This window comes from Acanthopagrus latus, chromosome 17 (assembly GCF_904848185.1).
Source record: "Acanthopagrus latus isolate v.2019 chromosome 17, fAcaLat1.1, whole genome shotgun sequence".
Lineage (NCBI taxonomy): Eukaryota > Metazoa > Chordata > Actinopteri > Spariformes > Sparidae > Acanthopagrus > Acanthopagrus latus.
In genome coordinates, this window is record NC_051055.1 from 15,899,972 (window position 1) to 15,923,861 (window position 23,890).

General features: G+C 40.9%; 2 protein-coding genes and 1 long non-coding RNA gene across 6 annotated transcripts; 2 read left to right on the plus strand and 1 right to left on the minus strand.

Annotated features, from left to right (window-relative positions):
* Positions 1–1,473: 1,473 nt before the first annotated feature.
* sp8b (sp8 transcription factor b) lies at positions 1,474–8,263 on the plus strand. Of its 4 annotated transcripts, none has more exons than XM_037075291.1 (3): positions 1,474–1,599; positions 1,937–2,008; positions 4,413–8,263. In XM_037075291.1, the coding sequence occupies exon 3, from the start codon at positions 4,446–4,448 to the stop codon at positions 5,748–5,750; it is 1,305 nt and encodes a 434-aa protein (XP_036931186.1). In that variant the 5' UTR covers positions 1,474–1,599; positions 1,937–2,008; positions 4,413–4,445; the 3' UTR covers positions 5,751–8,263. The 4 variants fall into 4 exon arrangements, with proteins under 4 accessions (XP_036931186.1, XP_036931187.1, XP_036931184.1 ...); XM_037075292.1 differs by lacking the exon at positions 1,474–1,599 and adding an exon at positions 1,811–1,827; XM_037075289.1 differs by lacking the exons at positions 1,474–1,599; positions 1,937–2,008 and adding an exon at positions 3,835–3,938.
* A 204-nt stretch (positions 8,264–8,467) lies between these two features.
* Positions 8,468–13,520, minus strand: LOC119006518. The gene is made up of 4 exons (XR_005070823.1): positions 13,404–13,520; positions 11,894–11,932; positions 9,644–9,826; positions 8,468–8,958 (listed from the first exon to the last, which is right to left on the minus strand). It is a non-coding gene; the product is annotated as an uncharacterized LOC119006518 (long non-coding RNA).
* Positions 13,521–13,659: 139 nt separating this feature from the next.
* On the plus strand, positions 13,660–21,654 carry macc1 (MET transcriptional regulator MACC1). Its single transcript, XM_037075288.1, has 5 exons — positions 13,660–13,797; positions 15,990–16,112; positions 16,187–18,237; positions 18,330–18,518; positions 19,519–21,654. Exons 2-5 carry the CDS (start codon positions 15,998–16,000, stop codon positions 19,720–19,722), a joined length of 2,559 nt encoding a protein of 852 aa, XP_036931183.1. The 5' UTR covers positions 13,660–13,797; positions 15,990–15,997; the 3' UTR covers positions 19,723–21,654.
* Positions 21,655–23,890: the final 2,236 nt, after the last annotated feature.

A 23,890-nucleotide genomic window follows, 5' to 3' on the forward strand; every position in this document is an offset into this window, starting at 1 on the left:
ATTCCTGCATATGCATGTGTATTTATGTTTGTGTGAATATGAGCGTCGGCTGTACCATGCGTCCGCAGCCGGCAGCACATGGCTTTGCTGCCACCACTCTGGCTCGTGTTGCGAGTGTCCCTGCAGGCTGGCAGGGACGGGGAGACCCTCTCTGTGGCTCACCCAGGCGAAGAGGGGCTTCCTGCACATCTTTTGTCACACCATTTGGGCCCTTGTGTCTGTGGCTGCCCCGCTCCGGACCCACTTGGCAGCTCGCGGTGCAGACGGACATCTGCTCTTTGCAACCTCCTGGTGAACAGAGAAAACAACAACCAACAGAGCCTGCTCTCTTACTCTCTGCTCTGCATACTTTGCTGCACACAGCGAGGACAGTAACAATATTTAGATGCAGCAGGAAGAAACGTCTATCAATCCATCTGTCTATGGTTGTCTGTTTTTTTTTAATTTGTATAAATCAAATGTCATGACTTTTAGTAATGTACTTTATATCTCTCTATTTAAAAAAAATAGCTGCAGAGAAAATGAGAGTAATTATGACTATATGTACTTTGAGCAACAGCATCCTTCTAATTGCCTCTGAAAGCCACAAGTGATTACCCTCAAAATAAATAAATAAATAAAAAGAATCTTATTGCCGCCTTCAGATTATCGCGGGTGCTTTGTAAATCTCCACATTTAAAGTGCATTTCTGCATCTCTGCCCTGACTCCTTTTCTCTCGGCTCTCTAAGCGCAGTGATTCTGGAGCACGCAATATTGAACACACTTTGTTCGTGCTCAGCGGCCCAGAATAACTCGGTCATTATGGTGGCGAAAGGGACAGGTTTTGAGTTTGATTTCATGATGGTAATATAGCCCATGTGTGTAGGAGAAGAAAGCCTTCAATGGGGACATCTGTTCAACGCGGCTTACAGTTACAGCCGCGCGTTTAGAACAACCTGTGCACACCATATGAACTAGGAGCGACCCTCGAGACGGTGAACGCAACAGGCAACAAAAGCTCTCTTTTTTTCCTCCTCTTTTTTTCTTTCTTTCTTTCTTTTTTTTTTTTTTTGGAGAGGTAGAATAAATTATCAGATTCTGAGGTGGATTAAACATCTCTTGTACCTCCGCTGCTCCTGCAGCAGGACGCTTTCCTGTCGAGGAGTTATCACACTGACCTCTGACATCAGTCTTGCTGCTATGATCACTTGGTAATTTGTCACCCAGAGGCCAACACGTCCCCCTGAAGCTGCAGCTCTCCAAATGCGTAAAAATCCCCATTGCGCACGATATTATGAATCCCCTCTAGGAGGTAGAGGGGAAAAAAAGGGGGGAAAGGCAGATTGATCACAGATGTTTAATTGCTTTATGATGAAATATAAAATGATATGTAGGAATAATATCTTAACATGCCTGTTAGGAGTTTTGTAGAGGAGGCAGAGGTTGACGGGATTTTTTTTTTCTCCTTTCTGTCTTGAAGTTATTCCTAATTGAATTGCCAGTGTAACATTTATCTGGCGTGGCGCACAGTCACACCGGCAGCAGGAGACGTTGTGTTTGTACTCTGCTGAGAGCAAACGTCGAGGGTCAATCAATGCGCTGCGGAGCGGAGGAGCACGGTATGTAGGTTTTATTCTCCTCGTTACTTTCTCGCCTTTTAAACGCGGTTACATAACGCTCGCAGCTTACTATGATTTTCTTCTTCTTCTTCTTCTTCTTCTTTCGACAGTTCGCATGATTGGTCGGTTAAAACGGGAATTAAAAAAAAAAAAAAAAAAAAAGATTGAGCAGAAATAAACGGATCGATGCAAGTTTCTTTATCTCCAACGCCAATGAGCCCAGTGAACGTGTGTGTTTGTGTTTTCTTTTTTCCTCCGATTGTCTAAAAAAAAAACTGTCCTTGCTTTTCTAATAAATGTATGACTTGTGCTGTTATTTTCTCATCCTCCCTTTAAGGATGGAATCGACACTTTGCGCGTTAGTGTGAGAGAAGGCGGACGCACGTTTAAAGAATAGCTGAAAATAAAGGTAAATATTGAATTAAACACTCATTGAATGTCTTAAATTGTCTCTAAATATTTTTTGATGTTTTTAAGGAAATAACATGAGTGCTGTATGAATAAAAATTAAGATAACTGCACGTACATGTTTTTTCTTTCTTTCTTTTTTTTTTTTTAACTGTGCAACCTCATGAATGATTTTGGCTCTTTCAGTCTCATCCGCTCCTTCATTTTTTACACCTGAAGGAAAAGCAGCGCAAATTAATCCAAAAAGCTGTTGTCCAATCCTAGAAACACAAGAATTAATCAGGTAGTCCATCTATCACGCTGTGTAATAAAGGAAGCGACACGGGTTAGGCAGATGATGTGATGAATAATCCCTGGTCGTTTTAATTAACTTTTCCCTGTCCTGTAATGACCAAGCTGGTCAACAGACCCGGTCAATAAGCATGTTAATATCAAACAAATAAAACTGCGGATGATTAAAAACCTCCTGCGTTATTAAATTTGAAATTCAAATGAAATTTATGCTCCCAGTGCACACTGCATGCTAATAGAGTCCCGGGGTCCAACGCACGCTTCGCCTTCAACTTCTTATTATGTAACAGCAGCTTCCTCTATAGATTTAACAAAATGTCACCACGGACCTATTCAATAAAACCATCTTATCGTTTTATTTTCAGCGCAATCACTTACTTTAATTAATAATCTCTGCGGCTCCAACACTCCCTGTGTCGACCAATCAACCAATCGTGAGGGCTTTGGGTTTGAATTTAGTCATTTCGAGGCTGAATATGTTCCAAAGTCAACCACACCGTCCCCTTTATCATCTCCTCCATCCTGTGTTGTTTTAAGAGCATCATAAAAAAAAAAAAGTGAACAATCCTCCCACCGGAATGCCCCATCTAACAATTTTAATCAAAGCCGTTGAAGATAATTGAGAACAATTATAGTAATGTCAAAGTTTGAGACGGTGTAATATAGGTCTACGATCAGAACAAAGCAGCCTCTGTGTGTTGTGTAATAGTTTGTGTATATTAACTCTTAAGAAGTTAAAACATGTTTTAACAAAAAAAAAAAAAAACGAAAGAAAAAAGAAAAGAAAAAGTCAGCGGGAGGATTCATACCAGAGACAGAAGTTTCTGACACGAGTTAAATGCAGAAACATGGCGAGTTTCTTTTATTTGATTCAGTTCAAATAAAATATAACTTAAATATAAGGTCCAGCTGAAATCTGTAAGCACACACACACACACACACACACACACACACGCACGCGGGATGACGTGAAGTTGACCCACTTTTCGACTTTCACGCACGTTCATATTTGGAAAAAGGACTTTTAGAAACTTTCAGAGCTGCTGTAAGAAGAACCAAAGAAGAAGAAAAACTGAAAAAATTGAACTTAAATGTGTGTTTGATTTTAGTGCCACTGTTATGCTGATGTTCTGCCCTCTGCTGCTGCTGCTGCTGGTGCTGGTGGTGCTGGTGCTGCTCTGGCGATTCCTCACCGACCTTTTCTTTTCTTTATTCATTTACATCATCATCGCTCCGCTTTCTTCAAATTTATGGAACGTGATGTTCTGTAAAATTTCAATAAGTGGCCCCCTAATTCCTCCTTCCTAATTCACTCTCATTTAACTTTACCTTCCTTCCGCTGTCTTTTATTATGGAGGGGGCGGCGGGGTGGGTGGAGGCGGAGGGTGGAGAGCTGTCTGAGGCGCTCTATTGATGACCTCACGGTAGTATGTGGCGGTGCGGCGGGACGGAGCCGCTGATTGGTCGCCCGTGTCACAGCGGCACTTCAAAGCCGGAGAGGAGCCTACAATTGTGGAAGAATGGGCGGAACACATCATTGTATTGCACACCTCTAAAAAAACAGTGCTCTGATTCATAAATATAAAAAGATCCTCTGAGGAGGGCAGTGTTTTTGTGTGATGGCAACTTCACTTCTAGGGGTGAGTCGAAAAGGACTTTCTTACTGGTTTAATTAGTTCTTGTCATTGTCCGGCGGAGGGGGATTAAACTTACAGCAGTCCGCAAAGTAGCAGCAAAGGCAGTGCTTCGGTTATATTTTCAGCTGGGAGCCGGGGCTCTGTAGACGGGACCTGAGTTTGTTCCTGCTGCTCAAAAAAGAAAAAGAAAAAGAAAAACCCACGCATGTTTCCCTGTTTGGCATGCATTTGTAAAGCGCTGTGTGTCGCATTTCACTTGTCTACTTTCTGTTCGTCCAGGTAGGAGGTGGTGATAATCTTACTGTACTTATTTGCAAAACTTTTTTTTTTTTCTCAAAAAAATATGCGAGCCTTTTCGCTTTAGCCGGGGGAACAACTTCCCCCTCTGCATAGAAACTGTCTGCACTGAACCTGTTCGACTTGTCGGCGCTGATCGGTCACTCACAGCCTTCTTTTTTTCTTGTGCTTTTTTTTCAGGAGGAGCCGAGGTTAGGATCGACTCCTTTAGCCATGTTAGCTGCAACATGCAACAAAATAGGGAGTCCGAGCCCTTCACCGTCCGCAATTTCGGATAATTCCTCGTCCTTTGGGAAAGGCTTCCACCCGTGGAAACGAGCCGCCGCGAGCAGCTGCAGCCTCGGATCCGGCCTGTCCGGCTTCGGGGTGTCCCGTAACGGAGCCGGCATCTCGGACTCATTCGGCACCAACAGCTCCCCCGGATCCAGTGCCTTCTCCCTCACGTCTGGTACCTCAACTAGTTCACACTTTGGAAACGATTATTCTGTATTCCAAGCGTCGGTTTCGAGCAGCTCCCAAGAGTCCAGCCACCAGCCGGTCTTCATCTCGAAGGTGCACACCTCAGTGGACAGCTTGCAGGGCATCTATCCGAGGATGAGCGTCGCGCATCCCTACGAGTCCTGGTTCAAATCGTCCCATCCCGGTATCCCGACAGGAGAGGTCGGAACCACCGGAGCCTCCGCGTGGTGGGATGTGGGTGCGGGATGGATTGATGTTCAGAACCCTAACGGAGCAGCACTACAAACGTCCTTACATTCCGGTGGACTCCAGACCTCCTTGCACTCTCCTCTGGGCGGATATAATTCTGATTACTCGAGTTTAAGTCACTCTGCTTTCAGTACAAGTCCCTCTCCACACCTGTTGACAACCGGCCAGCACCTGATGGACGGTTTCAAGCCGGTGTTATCCTCTTATCCGGACACGAGCCCCTCTCCGTTAGCCGGGGCGGGGGGCACTATGCTCTCCGGGGGTCCACCTGCGTCTTTAGCGGGGTCCCCGAGGTCATCTGCCCGGCGCTACTCGGGCAGAGCCACCTGCGACTGTCCGAACTGCCAGGAGGCGGAGAGACTGGGACCGGCGGGCGCCAGCCTCCGGAGAAAAGGTCTCCACAGCTGTCACATCCCCGGCTGTGGGAAGGTTTACGGGAAAACGTCGCACCTAAAGGCGCACTTGAGGTGGCACACCGGCGAGAGGCCGTTTGTGTGCAACTGGCTCTTTTGCGGGAAGAGGTTCACGCGCTCCGACGAGCTCCAGCGACATTTACGCACACACACCGGCGAGAAAAGATTCGCCTGTCCGGTGTGCAACAAGAGATTTATGCGGAGCGATCACCTGAGTAAACATGTAAAAACTCACAGCGCCGGAGGATCCGCCGGCTCTGGCTCCGGGGGCAGCGGAGGGAAGAGGGGGAGCGACACCGACAGCGAGCACAGCGCGCCGGGGAGCCCTCCGTGCCATTCCCCCGACCTGTTGCACCCACCTGAGTCAACCCAGGGAGTAGGCATGAACGGCCTCTAAAGCTCACCTCAGTGAAGTGAAAACAACAACAACAACAACAACAACAAAAAGACTGTCAGACAACACAGTGTTGTTACTGGAATTGTCCGAGGGGACTTGAAAGTGGACATACTTTGGTGTATGCTTCATCATGACTGTCGCCATTTAATGAGAAAAATAGGCCTATACGTTTCTTTGACTTTTTCCAAGTGTTTAAGACTACTAATTGCATAATTTTCATAGCTGTGCCATCAGAAAAACAAAAACCTTCTCATTAATACATACACGGCGTGAAAGTTGTAATCAAGTTATTGTGGACTGCGCACTGGGACAGGACAGAAGCTTATTTTTTTGTCCTGGATTCTCCCCCTCGATGTTTTATATTCCCGGGGTGCGAGACGCAAAACATTAGAAAGATAAAAAAATAAATAAATAAATAAATAAATAAAAAAACACTGCTGTGAAAAACGTAGGCCTGCAAAAGTCGTGCTACTGCTGTCATACATGTTGTTCAGAAACCAAACTGTGGCACTTTATTATCGTTCACTTGTGTCGCTGTGGACGGACGGACGGCACAGATACCTGTAGAGCACGCTGAGATGTGGGCTGGGAAGTTTTGTTTTGGGTTTTTTTCCCCCCCATTTTCTCCGTCTGGTCCCCGTCATTACGCAGGAGCAGCTGTAGGTTCATATCACATATTGCTTATCCACACCACAGCCTACAGTGCGTGCGCCAAGTTTGTAAGCAGTGAGGTCACTTTAGCTTCACGTCGCTGCAAAAAATGTGTTTGTACATAATGAGAAAATGTAGGTTTAGAATAATTACAGCCCGATGTAAAGGTGAGTAATGTATTTGTCCAGGAGACGATTTTGTATAGGTATTTCTAGTTGTATATGGACTCTAGTAAATATTTGAAAAATATACGGAAATGTACTTTGATTTTTTTCTTTGACATGATATGAAAAATGTATTGTGGGGAGTTATATTTAACCACGAGTTTTCTTGTATTTAGGGGTCTATCATTAGGCGCACTTTGAATTTATTTGTAAGGTTTTGAAATCATTTACTGTTTTACCCACTCATTTAATTTAAGCAAGCATGTTGTAAAGTGGTTTTAATTTTACAATGATATTTTTTTTTTCCCTCTCTCTCTTCCTCCGAGAATGGCTTTTTATGTGAGCCACTCAATAAAGTCAGTATGAATTCAGAAGATCGACTCAGTTTGTTTGGTTGTTGAGTCGACAGAAATTTGTATTTTTTTTTTTTCCCACGGCAGACCTGAGAGTGTTAATTTGGCCTCGAGTGTATCTTTTTAAAATATTGCGTTTTATTTATTTCTTTAAAACCATGACTTTGAAATAATCCAGGTGACCTCCGTGGCACAGCTGGTGGTGTTTAACACGTTATTCAGGCCAGGGTGAGGGGAGAGGGCCTGCAGCGAGACCGAGGCCTCACCCAGAAATTCATTTAAATAATTTTGATAGTAAAATTAAACAATTAAACGGAACTGCAGAAAAAAAATAAAAATAGCAGAGTTGTAGGAATTTAAATTCAGGCGAAATTTAATTATTCCCAGTTAAATGTCCATTTTTTTCTGTTGAGCGTCAAAACGAAAACTTCAAACTTGTCTGAGCCCGGAGTTAACGCAGGTCAAACACCCCTGATCACATTTACACACACACTTTATAGTATTTAAACAGCTGTGTGATACTGTGTACATCACCTTTATTGTTGTATTTCCAAATGTACGTCATTTAATATTTTCTTTCGGTTTGATTTGACTTTTTTTTCCCCAAAAATCCGAAAATGTAAATTCGTTTTTTTTTTCCTTCGTAATCAAACTTTGAGCAGATCTTCCTTCAAAACACGCAAACCTGCTGGCGATTCAAAAAAAGTGTTATGAATAAATGCGCAGTAGGTTTTAATGTTTACAGATAAATGTTTCCATTACTAACAGCAGCCTGTAAATATATAAATAGTGAACACACAGTTTCCACAAAAGGTCATTCTGTGGCGAGGAGTCTTGTTCCCCTTTAGGTTTAATTGATTACAAGTTAGACTTGTCTTTTCACTAAATAATCTAAAGTATCACCACAACTTGCATTTATTTCTGAACATTTGATTCTATCGCTATATGCTATTTTTTTTCCTATTCTTTCGTAATAATGTATATTTGGGTTTAAATAACTGTCTAAGGTCCCACAGTTGGCACTCTTTTCAATTAAGCGAGCAGTCTGGATTTTCTGTTTCCTCTCAGTTACAACGTATAATACATATATCTCAGTTATTCCTATTTTATTTATTTATTTTTTTAATGTCGTTTCTGGTGCTTTTACGTATCATATTTCAAGCACCTAAAACCACATCCAAGTGTGCGCACTGACGTCCGGAACCTCTAAAGTGTTCAACACAGAATATAAATATGGAAACTATTTGCCATTCTCGTTATTACTATATATTTTACTAGTGCTGTTGATTTCTGTCTCTTGGGTTTATCGTGAGGTGTGAACTGAAGCAGCATCTTTCAAACTTCTGTTGGATTGCTTTTTACGCACAGCTTTGTAGCGCCATCTAGCGCATCTGTCAACCAACAGCAGTTTAAAGTCCAACTTTGACCCAGTCTTGGGCCTGAGAAGTGTGTGGCTCGGTGTTGTCTTATTTCAGAAGAGAAGAATGAAAATTCAGAGACTTTTTTTAAAAAGCTCTTTAAAAAGGTTTTTGCAGCACAACTTATTTTATCCGAGACGAACATTAAGGACTTTTCCCACATTACCAGATATCTACGCTCAAAAGGAAATTGACATAAGATGATCACAAAAATTGGTTCACCCTAACTTTCACACATAGCAGGTCTGGCTCAGGAGTGTGTCAGTGTCAAAGCACCACAGGAGACAGAAGCTTAGAAGAACTTCATGTAGTCACTAATAATGCTTAAAAATGTTGGATTAGAAATCAAAGATAGTGTAGTTACAGATGTGTCACTCACCCTCTTACACTCCAATACAGACGTTGTTCATTGTGTTGCAGTACATTTGGACCTCCAGCACCACACACTGTTCGACTGTTAGAAGTCCTGACAAAGGCCCACAATGTCACACTGAACTTTTATCATCTTAAACACACAAAAATGTCCAAGCGTCGACACGAGTCTGCGGTTAGTACAACTATCCTCCTACATCCTCTGCATTGTTTATACTTGTTCTGCGATGGAGCAGTCGAGCTGTAAATGCTGCAAGGCAAAAAAAAAAAAGTTAAAAGAAAAACCGAGCAAGTCCAGGTTTAAATACTAAAACTGTGCTGCAGATGGGCTTTCACTGTAGAAATAACCCTAACCCACTGAAGCACTCTGGCATTTGGGATCAAGTTATATTTGTCATATAAGACCACGGTGGAGTAAAATCAAGTGTTAGCATCAAGATATACTTAAAGTTCAAAAAGTGAAAGTCTAATCTTATAATCATTGATGCATTAATGTGTTCACCACCTAAATGTTGCAATAATGAATTACATTTTACTTGTATTGCTGGGTAGTCGATTCTATAATGATTAATTATAATAATAATCTAAGTTTAGAAAGTAACTAGTAACTTAAATTTTTGAGTAAATGAAATATGCAAGTGGGTTAGGATAAGGGTGTTTTTTTTTCAATATTCACAAACAATCACGAATAATGAGCAGAGTTAAAGCTAAAGGTGGAGGCGACTGTTAGGTGCCATGTTTACTGACAGGTTTTAAAAAATAAATAACATAAATAAAAAAGAAAATAATCTAAAAAAACATCGGTCTTAAAGTTTCTATCTGCCTCGACAGATGAGTGAAACATAAAACCGTCAATAAAATAATCATTAAATACGAACGTCTCGGGGCACATGGTTTGGTGTTATTAACACCCTCACAGACTGTTGCAGCATCACCTGGTCCTTAGAGGAACGTCCCGCCGCTGCTGCCCTCATTTAAATGAAGTTGGCCTCAGAGAGGACGAGCACACATGCCAGGATGGGGAGGGTGAGCTGCCAACTGTGGATGAAGGCCACGATAACAGCTATGGTCAGAGCACACAGTGTGTTTGCAGCCAAACACAGCTTTGGTCCAGTCACCTAGAAAACATGAAAGAGAATTAATATCATCCTACACAAAGAAACTCAGATACATCAGTGATTTCTGAGGTTAATAAAGATTCAAGTTGAATCACAGTCTTGACCGAACCTTCATGGAAATGCCAGCTGCTGCTGATATAATGAGATATATTGGGGTTTTCTAGCTCTACCAGCAAATCATAGTGCTGTGGTGGCACCTCTCACCGATGATGCATCTGTGGCCAATTTTGTGGTTTAAAACCACCAACCGCACTGTCATTGTCATCAAACCAACCAATCTCCTGGGAAAGGCAATTTGACGAGGTTAAGAGGTTAGTCAAAATAATTAACAGTAATTGCTGCGACACTGACAGGGGCTGCCCTTATACAATGCAATTTAGATTCAGTCACGTCACAGGTGGTGTTTCACCTGTCTGATCGCTGAGTGGAATACCTACAGACAGAACCTCGCTGAGAGAAGCTCTGCTCGTTCTCCAGATTTAACGTCTTCATCGCTACACTGTCGATAACATAAACGTCAGTTCACTACAGGATCGAGCAAACTTCAGCCTTTTTCAGACACAACTCAAATATTCCTGGTAGCCAAATGTATAAACCTTCAAAAACAGGTCGCTACAAATGTTTATTATTATTCTTTTAGAGGTGAAATATGATGGTTCCAGTTGTTCAGATATGAGTATCTACTCCTTTAAGTGAATACCTTTGGCTTTTAGATTTTTGAATGGACAAGACATCAACTCTGGGGACAGACGTGTTTCATTGCTTTCTGGGGTTTTTTGCGGATTCAGCATTTGATTGATTGTGAAAACAATCATCAGGCAAATCAAGAATGAAAATAATCTTTAGTTGGCAAGGTTACACGGATGTTACAGCTCCATAAAGAGAAAGAAGTAGACTTTATTTTGGCAGCTGAGTGCAGTCTTTGCACATTTTTATAGTCATAGTTACAGTACACTGTTAACCACATTTCACAAAGTTTAAAATATCATGAATTGAAGCTTCTGCTTTAGTGTTTGAGGAAAGTTTCTTACTTGTTGTATAGCACAAATCTAAAAACAGAAGAAGCTTCTGAACTCAGTGGATTTAGAGTAAAAACCGCTGAGGTCTGACCAGATGGTATAAAGTAGGGTAGAGAAATAGCCCCATCAAGTGGCACAAACATGTCAGTTTCAGACACCATTTCTAGATTTAAACCAATTAGTTTTATAGATCCAATTGATCTTTTCTTTAACTGTTTCTATGCAGGATTGAGGAATTCCACAGTTGTGACTTACAAGTTCATTTCACCTGAACAAACACACAAAATGAGCTTCAAATATAGCTTGCTGCAGAAAAAAAAGAGACATGAGCAGTGAAAGTGGATCAGATCACATCATGTAATAATGTGTTCCACAAAGATTTCAGCAATTTTCAGTGTCAATCTTTTAAGTGTATCAACATCAAAATAAAAAGTGGTTCATTTAAGGAAAAACACTGAAACTTATATCTAATCTAACTTATCCCCATGAAACTTCCCCAGCTGATCATTACATTAAGATAATTGTTGTTTATATGTTTTTCAAAATGTTATGTCTGAATATAAAAATGAGGCATTATTTTAACAGTGTTATCAGTCCTGTTCCTGGCCGTTTCCCAACACACCTGATTCAAATGAATGGGCTGTTATCAGATCTTGATGATGAGCTGATCTTTTGAATCAGGTGTGTTGGAGCAGGAAACGTCTAGAACGTACAGAGCAGTGCAGGCAGGGGATGCCACCAGGGACACGGCTGAAAAACACCGATCTAATGTAACATGCTAAATTCAACACATAATTGTGCATGTTGGATGTTTTCAGTCCACTAGTCTGGAAGAAGACTTGGATGAACCATATTCCAAAATCTCAAAAGTGACCAGTGAATCAAATCTGTAGTGTCTCTATTAAGGCCGAAATAAACAATGTCTTGTTGTTATCAAAAGATTAAACAATTACGAATAATCTTCATTTCCAGTGTGAGCCTACCTATGGATGTGACAGAATGAATATGAACATTTTCATTGAATTGCACCTTACAAAACACATCTTACCATCAGCGACGGGGCCCTTTTCACAGCAGACATTGTGACCTGTCAGAGTATGAAAAGCACAGGTGTTACTACATTACATTAACGATGGCTTATGACAGTGTGACAGTCAAACTGAAGCGGCAGAATGGAATTGGTCCATCATTACTTTTCTTATTTACACCTGTGCTTTGCTGAGCCATGACATGTCGAAATGACTTTTTATTTTGCAGAGTCTGCAATTATTCTATACTTACAAATGTTAAAAATAAAAAAAATAAAAACAGCACCACAATGTGCCTTTCAACACTCTTCGCTCAGTAATTTCCTTACACAGCTGGCAGAGAAAAGCATGACATATATGTATTTTTAGTTTTTGGAGAACAATGGAACTGCGAGGCTCAAATAAGCTAAATCAGGCTTTGGATACAGAGTCAGTAGATGGTTTTGTCTTCTCCTGAGGTTTGCTGAAAGTAAAAATACAGCACAAAGAAAGAAAAATTCCCATTGATGTTCTCAGACCAGCCACAAGAGAGCAGAATTCACTCACCTATCTGTCTTCTGTTTCTTAATACGTAATAATCTGACTCAGTGCTGATAATTTAATTACTGCGACTGTGTGAAACTGTGTGTCTGGTGGAGCGTGGGAGGTGTGCAGATTTAGCCTGTGTTGTTTTTATTTCATGGTAAGTAGTTGACACCCCCATTATCATGACGTTTAGCTTCAAAACAGAACTGCTCACAGTTCAACAATCACTGGTTGTTATGCAGAATTACAGAACACTTTTACCGTGTGTCGGTGTGGAGGTTCATTAGTCATGCTTAAAGTCCAGACCACTGCAGCAGCCACTGGCCACATTTGTTACATGAGAAAATTCATAATCTACTCAAGAGTGCTTAGTTGCATTCCTGGAGAACGTGCTGCCTCTGGATGCCAGGGCCTTCACCCAAAGATCACAAGAGAGCGGTCTGATTGAGCATTTCAACTTTAACACAGATGTCCGTCAGCTGCAGAACAAACAGTTCACCTCTCCAGCTGGCCGAGGTCATAACTCCCCACATGCAAATGTCACACAAAATAGTCTGCTGTTATATTACTGCTATAAAGATTAAGTGCGATGTGAACAGTCTCTGCGTGTGATCTATTCAGGCTTTCATCACAGGGGTATGTGCGCTACCTGTTCGGTGAGATAACATGATGAGATTAACCTCTAAACTCATTTTTGGGATTCTGATCCGCAGTCACTCAACAACAGCAGTGATAATGACACACAGTAAAATCAATAAAAGCTGCTTAAGCTACTGAAAGGAGGAGGAAGAAGAAGAAGAAGAAGAAGAAGAAGAAGAAGAAGAAGAAGAAAAAGAAGAGGCTTTTCCTGTCTTAATAATATATATTAACCCTGATAATAGCACCTGCTTGTGTTGGACTGTACAAGCTTTATCAATGTAAATCGTTTTATTTTAATGTCAAGCTAAAGGCTTACTTAGGGAGTTAACTTTTCTTTCTAGTATCTTTCCTCGTCGAATAACTAACCTTCAGCCTGAGTGCGGGCATGTTTTTTTGTTTTTTTTTAGCAGCCCTTTTTCTCTTTCTTATCGCTAACGTCGCGCTCCTGTCGAAACCGTAGGTATCGCTCAGTTTCAGGTGTTGCAAGTCGCGAGCGTAAACACACAGGTGCACGCTGGGTATTGTAGTGGCCAACCGCGCGCGAGGCCACTCCTCATCCGGCGCTCCTGCATTGTTTTGAACTTCCAGTCCCGAAATGCTCCGTGTGCCTGAGAGCAGACGGAGCAAATGGGGCTGCTGTAACATGAGGAGGGCCGACACTCACAGACACGCCCTACAAGAAGGAGCGTAAATGATAGTGGACTGGCCTCTTTTTCTGCCAGCGCGCTGAGGCAAAAACTACATCCATCTCATGACGACGGTGAGATCAAACTTTGCTCTCTTTCTTCTCTCGTGTTTGACGGTTTTGCTCTTCTCCGGTTTTCATAAATTAGGAAGTGCTTTATTGACGTGTCACTACAGAGTGTACACACACCTGTTGGGAGGCCGGTGGCTGTCAAGTGTGGTTGTGGTTAGTGAAGCTGGAAGCTTTGAATCTGTGCTGCTGGGTGTTTGGGATTATTAATGTATGTTTGAGAATACTTTCAGCTGAGTCAGTGGACCAAACATACCCAATATTGTGATCAGGACAGTTTATAAAGCAGGAAAGGTTGCAGAAATCCCAGCACAGTGTATGTAAATGAGCCTGTCTAATAGTATCATTCACATCTTTACTGTCAGCAGTACAGTGGTATTGCCCTTTTACAAGCCCTGAGAGAACCGGCTACTGTGTCATAAGCTTGACAAGACCAACCTGTTTTTGTGCACTGGTGTAAGAAACCACATAATTGATGACTGACTCACTGTAGCAAGTCATGAATGGGTAGAGTCCTTTCACACAATCAAGTGACAGACAGTAGGGTTCAGGCTTTATTCCCTCTTCTAGAACAGTTTCTGTCAGACGCAGGAAGGCCTGCGGAAAGCCCTGAGGCTCACGGTGCCGAGAGAAACATAGCTGAGGCAGAACAATAACTTCACTCACCTGCCTTTTATTGTGGAGGTAGCTGTTGTTGACATGTGTCACAGCATTTCAAAATATGTGTCTGCTTATTGATACGTTTTGAGCTACGACTAAGGCTGGGAGATGTGGCTTTCAAATATTATTGCAATATTTTAGACTATAAGTTGATACATGATATATATCTCGCTATTCTGAAAGGTCCTCAACGCATGAAATCAAATATCACAATATCTTGGACCAATTACCTTGTTATTGATGCTGCAACAGTACTGTAGGGATGACAACTGGCACTTTCACCAAGTGTTAACACAATCAGATTTGTGACAATCATCATTAATGTTGATACGATGACATCACTTTACTGTAATGCAGCCTTATAACAAGGAAATGACAATAGTTACTACAGTATCCAAAATGAAACATAATATATAGTCTCATATCACGATATGATATTGATATATTACTGAGCCCTAGCTGCTACTAACAGTTACTTTTATTCAATTGATTTATCTGCCTGTTATTTTCTTTATTATTTATGGCTTCTAAAATGAAAATAGGAAGTAATGATAAACACTAATCACAATCTCTAAGACAGCATCAGACAGCATTCATATTTTGAGAAGCTGCAGTCAATAAAGTCAGTTGCTTTGATAATGACTAGATGTACAGAATTGTTGATATTTTTGCAAACCAGCTAACCAATTTCAGTATCTGACAAGCTGTATTAGTATGTATAAGTATATTGTGTAATGTAGTGCTGGGCAATATGGTAACGTTATATCATTATTGTAATATGAGACTATAAATCATCTAAGATATTGGACATCGTCATATCATTATATGACTTCGGTGTTGTTTTTTTTCCTGGTTTTAAAGGCTGCTTGACAGACGCGTGATGTAATTTCCTCGTTCTAATATCTGCCTTTACCCATTAAGTCATTATATCCACATGACTATGGTTTTTTATCAAAAATGTTGCTGCAATCGCAATATCAATATCAAAATTATGGTAATGTTTGATTTTGTCACTAAATCCGAGCATTTATCAGGTGTTTATCAAAATATGAAGATTAGAGTATCCAAATCACAGTAACTTATTTTTTTGATGAAGGTAAAAAAGTATGTAGAAAATTATAATAAACAGCTGTAGAGCAACATTTATGGTCTCAACTACAAACCTTCTTCTCCAGATGTAAGAAAAAATGTTTGGATCCAAACAAATGTCATATCATCATTATTTTAATAGTTTTTCAGTGAAACTGAAAATAGTGAAGCAAAAGTGATCACTCCCATTAACCCTGACTCATATTACAATCATTAAATCTGTTAAAAGTATCACAATTTTTACCATATTGTGTTGCCTTAGTTGAGATACATGTCTGGCATCGCGATATAGCCTACAAATTGTGCAATAAAGACCATATCGCTCAGCCCAAGATTAATGTGAGGTAAGGTATGAATAAAGTGAATAGAGTCTTTTAGACAGGTAAAAGTTTCAGCTACAAGGATTATGTACTGGAAAATGTCAAACTCAATAGTTTCTATCTTTACAGATGAAAACATGGCAGCTAGAAGAACTACGTCCTTCCGTCGTGTTGGGAGTCTGATGCGGAGTAAATCTGAGGGGACACTGATTGATCTGGACGACAGTATTTCAGCCAGTGACAATCTGAATGGTAAAAATCCTCATTTTGAAGCATAAACGGATATTTTTAACAGAAGTCCTAACCAAGCTTTAATATTTTTACAGGTTTGTTCGGGGCGCGGACAGCACAGAACCCAGACGGACTGCTTTTACAGCCAGAGGTCGCACTTGCAGTTCAGTCAAAAAACCCGTTTTGGAACAAACTGTCTGGATCAAATCCTTTCTTAGATGACATTGTACACAGCAGCACAGACAAACACCTTTCCAACACAGCAAACTCAAAACAAGATGATGAAAAGCATTTGGACACAAACGACGATGACGCCAGTACTTCGTCTTCCGATGAGGGCAATGTGGGGAACTTTTTGGAAAACAAGCACAAAGTTAGCAACAGATCGGGGAGATGGAGAAGTGCTTCAGACATTCTGGGTGATCTGGAGAGAAAAGTTCCAAGACGGGAGGACAGCTTCAGGCCACCTGGGCCGGTGCTGAACCCAGATTTTGAGTGGCTAAAGAATGACAGAGAGGCCTATAAGATGGCCTGGCTGAGCCACAGGCAGCTAACCCGCTCATGCCTGGACCTAAACCTGATGAGCCAGAGTCCAGGGTGGGCTCAGACCCAGGCCACAGACTTTCAGGTCATCTGCAAGATCGGCCATGCTGGAGGCTCAGTACAGTTACCAGAATCAGAAATATGCATCCATATCCCAGAGGGTCATGTTCCTCCAGGAGAGGTCCAGGAAGTTACACTCAAGGCGATGCTGGACCCTCCTCCCGGGCTCAATAACAACTATGTAACAACCATGAGTCCACTTGTGGAGGTGGTCCTTGGCAACATCAGCACAAAGGAGGGTATCTCTCTGGACATTAAGCTGTCTGGAAAGGTGAAGAGCGACCCGATAAGTCAAGTTATGACTACCATGGTGGGGCTGGTGTCCAACAAAAGAGAGGGACCTTATCTAAGAGTGAACGACTGCTACATTCACAAGAACATGATGCAGATGAAGCTCCAGGATCTGAAGACACATTTTTATGTGGTTGCAGTCGCGGAGGCGTCTGCAATCCAGCCCCCCGCTACGTCGGTGTGGGATTACCTTGAACGTCAAATCACAGTGGCAGTTTATGGCCCCAGGTACATCCATCCATCATTCAAGGTTGTAATAGTGGTTTGCAGTCACGAGCACGTTCCACCGAAGCTTCCATTTTCAGTTGTCTGCAGAGGAAACAAAAACCAGCCTCTACTTTTGCTGCAGCTTTGGGGAAAACACAGTTTTAAGCCAGAGAAAGTGAACAACTTTCATGTCGCTCTTAGTCTCACAGACTCTGTGTTTGAAATCAAACCTGAGGACAAACTGAAAGAAGTGAGACAATGTCAGCTCAAAATAGGGACAGTGTTGCATCTGCCAGTTGCGTTATCTTGTGCTAGTAATGCGGAAATGACTCCTTTTAAATTGGACCTACAAGTGAACGAATCGAACGCTGCAACTGTTGCACATTTCCACGTGCCTTCCCCTCCCGCAGCACCCATCAGATCTGAAAAGCGAGTGTCAAGGCAGGTAGAAAAGCGCATTGAAATGGCAAGAGCCCCACCTATTCCTGAGGAAAGTGTCCCAGATTCCCCCAAATTCACAGACAGACCTGTGAACCTCCAGTGGTACGGTGTAGCCCTGAAGTCAGTGCTCCGTCAGCCACGAGTAGACTACCTTCTGGAGTATTTCAAGGGCGACACTGTGGCTCTGCTCTCCAGAGACACTGTGAAGTCAGTGGGTAACTCAAAAGTGAAGGAGTGGTACATCGGATTCCTCCGAGGCAGGACCGGTTTGGTTCACTGCAAAAACATCAAGCTGATAACCAGAGACCAGGTGATCGACTTCACCGGCATTCAGCTCACCACAGAGGTCCTCCTGGACAACATGACGCTGCCCTTCAAGAAGCTTACTTACATGTACGCCAACATCCAGACACTCGTCACTGAGCACATAACCAGCTGGGGAGCTTTCGCCAATGCCTTAGAGTACAAGAACTTGTCGCTTGACACCATCACGCGGAGGTACGCCGAAACCGAGGCTGATAAAGTGGCCAGTGTGCTGGAAAAGCTGAAGGAAGACTGCCACGCCGAGAAGACCAGGAAAAAGTTTCTGCATGAGCTCATGGTGGTAAGAACGCAAACCCAGCTCCGCTGTATGCTTTGGTTCCCTGCGTTGTCCGTGGTTTTCTGATCTTCTGTGATGTGTATCTCTGTACTTAGGGTCTGTTGAAGATGGATTCTGTGAATGTTGTGGCGCAGCTGATACAGAACACAGTCATTCTGTCCACTGCTGTCGAGCTGGGAATGCGATGGAGAGAGCTCGCGGACAAGATGGGAAAACTCTCCAGTGCCCAGATAGCAGGATATGAGGCTCCGCACCGAGGGAAGAATGGGGAAGTCGGTCTCCAGGTCAGTTTAACACATTACATAGCAAGAAATGGAGATAATAATACTAATCAGTGATGGAATCTATCTAAGTAATTTACTCATGTACTGTACTTCTGTACAATTTTGAGATATTTCTACTCTATGTCTTTCCATTCTCTGCTACTTTGAACTTCCTCTCCACTTCATTTTGAAGGCAGATATTGAACTTTTTGACCGCACTTCGTTCATTTCATTATGTTCGTAGCACATTTCTTAAGTTAATGATTTTATCAGCCATCAGATTAAAAACAAAACAAAGAAAAACTGCTGCAGTGGTCAAGCCGATAATCATAGCATACAGTTCACACATACATGTCAATATACTATATGTATAATTTAATTGTACTTTTGATATATTAATACATTCATTGCCAGTAATCACTTTTGCCACTTAATACTTTTACTCAAATACTAGTGGTTTGGCTTTCTTTCACTTACTAAATCAATATTTCAACACAATATCTTTACTTTTACTCAAGTATGACTTTTGTGTATTTTTTTAGCAACACTGATGATGATAAAAACAACAACAACAATAATGATAGTGATAATAATAATCATCATCATCATACTGTAAGATAGACAAAGTTAGTTAGTTACTTAGTTGGTTACTTAGTTAGTTGGTTAAAGGGTAATTTTCTTGACTTCCCTATGGCAGTAAATATAGTTGCATTGAGAACAAAATGAGACATTTCAGGACATCATCAAAGGTTTTGGGAAATTGACATACTTTGCCATTATCTTAAATTTGACAGTTCTTGTGGATCGTTGAAAAAGGAGAAAAATAACTTTTAAAACAGTCCTAAAAGATAAGAGGAACCAGGTTTGTTTAGATAAGATACTGCATATTTCTCTTGTCCAAGCTTAAAGCTTGGCAGCAAAGTTCTAGTTAAAATGGAGTAGATAATACTGATGTCATGGAATTTTCAACATCTAGTGAATAGGATTTGCATTTTACTCAGTATTTCCTGCTCTGTTTCAGTCAATGTGGAAGCCCGCCTATGATTTCCTGTACTCCTGGAGTCTGCGTTACGGAGACAGCTACAGGGACATGATCCAGGATCTGCACCTTTTCCTGGACAAAATGAAAAACCCTGCCACCAAGCAGTGGAGGCAGCTGACTGGCGCCCTCATCACAGTGAACTGTCTCGATCTCTTTCGAGCCTCTGCGTACCCAAACTCCTAAACTTGATGCAAGTGCGCCCTACAGATGATCTCCACGCACTTGAGAAAACCAGAGAGGTTTTTTTTACACAGCATCAATGTGTGAATGCGGTTTTCGATGTTACTTGGCTCTCTAGAAGCAATTTTATTGGAACTCGATCAGGGTACTTGCACTATATGTTTAGATTTCACTTGATGAGTGTAGAATATATGAAGAAATGTCACTTCAGCTTTCAAACAGAAGAAAATGAAGTGTAGTTGGTCACTTTTCTCTTTATGTCTGCAAATGTGATGAAGCCTTAAAGTGAAATTTCATTTTGGTAGATCATTTTCAGTTGAATGTTTGTTAGATCATCTGTTCAGCTGCCCATGGGACATTATTGACACTACATTGAGTATCAGTAATCTCAAAAGCTGAATCAACATTTGCTTTTGATCTTTTATTCCTTTGCCTTTTTTTTGTCCGACTGATCAGCGACTGAAAAGATGATCAACAGTAAAAATATGAAGGGACAGCAGGATGTATTTCATGGTAAAACAAGGTAGGCCGTTTGCTAACATTACCATTCAGCCACTTCCCAGCTACCTTTACCATTTGATCACATCCAGAGCGTTTCACTTCCAGGCTTAAATAGATAAATTAATTTACACCTTTCCTGTGGTGTTGTGTAGCACTATCCCACAGTGATGTTAGCTAGGAAGTAGTTGAATGCTAACATTAGCCTCGCTGTTTTCAAACAAAAGCTTATGGCTTAGCAAATGTGCTGTTTTCCCTCAAAATATGCCCTGATGTTCTGCTGGATTTTCAATATCCATTTAAAGATGCAGATTGATAAGGAAGCTGTGAACAATAATGTGTCAGCAGGACGATATATTAGCTTCCCACCCTGAGCTTGATGTCAGAGGAAAATGGCCGCAATGTGAATACTGTCTGTTAAGATACTCAAAGCAATGTTGTGAAACTTTTTTAACCTTACAATAACAGATTGAAACTCACTTTAATGGTACTTTACATGCATGTTTACTTTAACATACGTTTTGTTTGTAGTCATCACCTACATTACAGCTGACAAATTGTTACGGACATGGGATTTTTATTTACGACAGTGGTGTTGCAATCAGAAACAATGTTGCTTTAATGCATTTACTGTTTCTGTAAACCTGCATTACCTAAAGAGGAAGTTTCTGAATAATTATTTATGCATCTAGTTTCTTGTACTACATTACTTAAATCTCTGAGTGTAATCAGTTTATTTTTTATATGGGTCCCTTTTATTGATCCTGTGAAAGTTTATATCAGAGGGATTTTTTTTAGATTTTTTTGTTAGTTTTAGTGGAATGGACGATGAGAAAACCAATAAATGTGAACACTTACTAACAATACGGATGGTAAGTTAATCCGTATTGAAGTTCTTGTGCTGAAAATTGAGAATGTTCTACCAAAGTGAAAGTTTCCTGATGCCAGCAAACAAACCTTAAAGATGCTACTATACAAGTGTCATAAACTATTGTTGTCTTAAATATTAGTATATGTGCTATTTTTATACTGTAATGATATGTAGAAAGCAGATAATTTCATATATGGTGTTCAATGTAACAGTTACATATAATGTGCGTGTGTTGATGTTTTGTATGATTATGTGTTTATTGCCAAATGGAAACCTCATTGCGTTCAGAGTGGTGCCACAAGTATGTTCAGAGTGGTGCCACAAGTACGAAGTGCCTTAAGTCACTGAAATGTTACGACAATGACTCATATCTTTGGTACAGAAATGGAGATTTGTTGTTTGAGATATTAATAAATATTAACTGCAGGAAACTATATGAGATAATAGATGACAAAAAAATACTACGCCTGTTATTCAAACCATATTTTAATACCTAACAACTGACATTTGTAATTTTCCCAGTTAATCACACCAAAGGAAACATGACTTTTCCCTGAAGTGTTTTCCACTGATTCTCTCTGACTGTTTGCTTTTCCCGTCACTGTTTGTTTAAGCCAGTTTCAGCTGAGAGCATTGTGTGTTGGATCTCTATCAAACAGAGAGCACGGCTTGTTGAACCGACTTTATTTTGGCTCTTTGAGTACACCTCAGGAAAAGTAAATCAAATAATGAAAATGGTATCAGGCAACAAAGTGAACTGATTCAATCCCCTGGCTGAGACTGATTGTGTAAGTTGTACTTTAGAGGTTCTTTATGTAAGAGCTGATGATAAAGATTAAGTAGGAACACCAAGGTCAATAACAGTCATTTGAAACGGTGGATTAGATGTTTCATAATATGCCAAACAAGAAATTATTTGCTCATTGCTCCTGAGATTTTCTCATTAAGATAACACATTTTGTATAAACATCCATCAGACAGATTAGTCATATCCTGCCTCCTTTATTACCCTTTAATACCTCCTGGTCAGCCAGAACTGTGTCACTTCTCTGGCAGCAAGTAAAGAAAAAACAGGGAATTGTACCGCATGATTTAGTGTCAAGCTTAATGCGTGGAAAAACATGGAAAAAACATGATTGTGAAGGATTAAGAGAACATTTTTCCTAAAACATAACAGAATCATAAAGAAGATGAAGCACAGATCTGCTCTCATGCTGATCCAAATCCAATCTTCGCATAAGGTGTAAAGTGTATGCAAATGTTGATTAAGAGACTTTCAAAACAAATGAGTGTCGCTAAGTTTGAAGCATTTATTAGCAAACTCCTTCTGGCCGTACAGTATCTGCAGCCCTGTGAGCTGCTCTCACTGCAGCCTCTGTTAGGGAGCACAGAGAGGACAGAGGTTCATTGTTTCAGTGAGAGTTGAACATGAATGAGGGTCAGTTCAGAGGAAGGTCTCTCCGTCAGTTTATCTACCTGAAGGCCAAACACATGACTCGTCACAGATAAAAAGCTAACAATGAGTTATAGAACCAAAAAACTCATCAGTGATTAATTCAATCAATACTGAACATTGTTGCTGTAGCTGTGAACATCAAACAATTATGATTTATTGTGATATATAGATGTGTGTGTATGTGAATGTATCTTATGCTTGTGTGAATCTATGTGCTTAAATGAACTACACGTAATAAGAGACCTCGATGGCTTTAAGTGTAGGAATGTTCCTAAAGAGTTACTATGGTTACTAAGACAAAATACTGTGTGCATTGCTGAGAGTTTTACAGTGAAAGGAGGGAAACAAATTAAAAATGTTTGAAGCGTCCAATTTAAAAATGGACACTGCCTTTTTAGGTCCCCATTTTTCAGATGCAGTGAGGCATTAAACCCTGTGACTAATGAAATGTGACTGCTTTTGTTTTGGGAGCCTTTTATAGCGGCGGGGTGAGAGGGCAGATAACATGCAGTTAATTATAATGAACACTGCTGCCTGTCTGAGGCTTTACCTTGTTGCACGACATGAAATATTTCACCTCTTGTTATTTATGTCACCCGCAGACACTTTAATATGTCAATGATGCTGCTAGACGGAGTCAGCGTCAGAGAATGCTTACTGTGAACCTGTTTCACCTGGCGACAGGCAGCCCAGTTGCCATGATGCAATGTTGACACATTCAAATGTGTATGCTTGATTTGCATAATAAACATTTCTACAATACAAGTCATATCCTGTCCTCATTATATGTATATGTGGCAGATGTGGACATTGCAGCTGGGCAAGCAGACTGCCGAGTGAGAGACAGCCGGTCGAGATGCCTTTCTTTTTATGCCTGAACCTAACCACGACCATGAGCGCAGCAGTCACACACATAAAATTGACAGTTATTATAATGAAAATGTGAAATTGCAACAAATCAAGTGTAAACTATATCTGTGGTGGGCAGAAATGTGCATTCCGAGAATCTATTATGGTGATTGGGTTGCAACATGAAGTCACTATCAAGCTTATAATAGAAACTAAAAAAAGGTGTTGAATATCTACAAATTTTTGGAACCCTAAAGGCTTTTTCTGAAAACCAAGCATCCATCAAGCTTTATTTAAAGGTCCAGTGGGGAGGATTTAGTGGCATCTTGCGGTTAAGTTGTCGTCTCTACCCTCATACGCCAGTAATGTGGAAAAAGGCCCTCTGTTGTTCTTTTGTCTGTTCTGGGCTACTGTAGAAACATGGCAGCAAAAGGAAGCACCCTCACAAAGGACTCATTCTAAGGAAACAAAAAACTTTTAGTCTTTTATTGGATTGG

Coding starts and splice junctions, on each gene's coding strand:
- macc1 (XM_037075288.1), top strand. CDS start 15,998: ATGGCAGCTAGAAGAACTACGTCCTTCCGTCGTGTTGGGAGTCTGATG. Junction 18,238..18,329: donor TTCTGCATGAGCTCATGGTG/GTAAGAACGCAA, acceptor CTCTGTACTTAG/GGTCTGTTGAAGATGGATTC. Junction 18,519..19,518: donor ATGGGGAAGTCGGTCTCCAG/GTCAGTTTAACA, acceptor GCTCTGTTTCAG/TCAATGTGGAAGCCCGCCTA.
- sp8b (XM_037075289.1), top strand. CDS start 3,918: ATGGCAACTTCACTTCTAGGG. Junction 3,939..4,412: donor TGGCAACTTCACTTCTAGGG/GTGAGTCGAAAA, acceptor CTTTTTTTTCAG/GAGGAGCCGAGGTTAGGATC.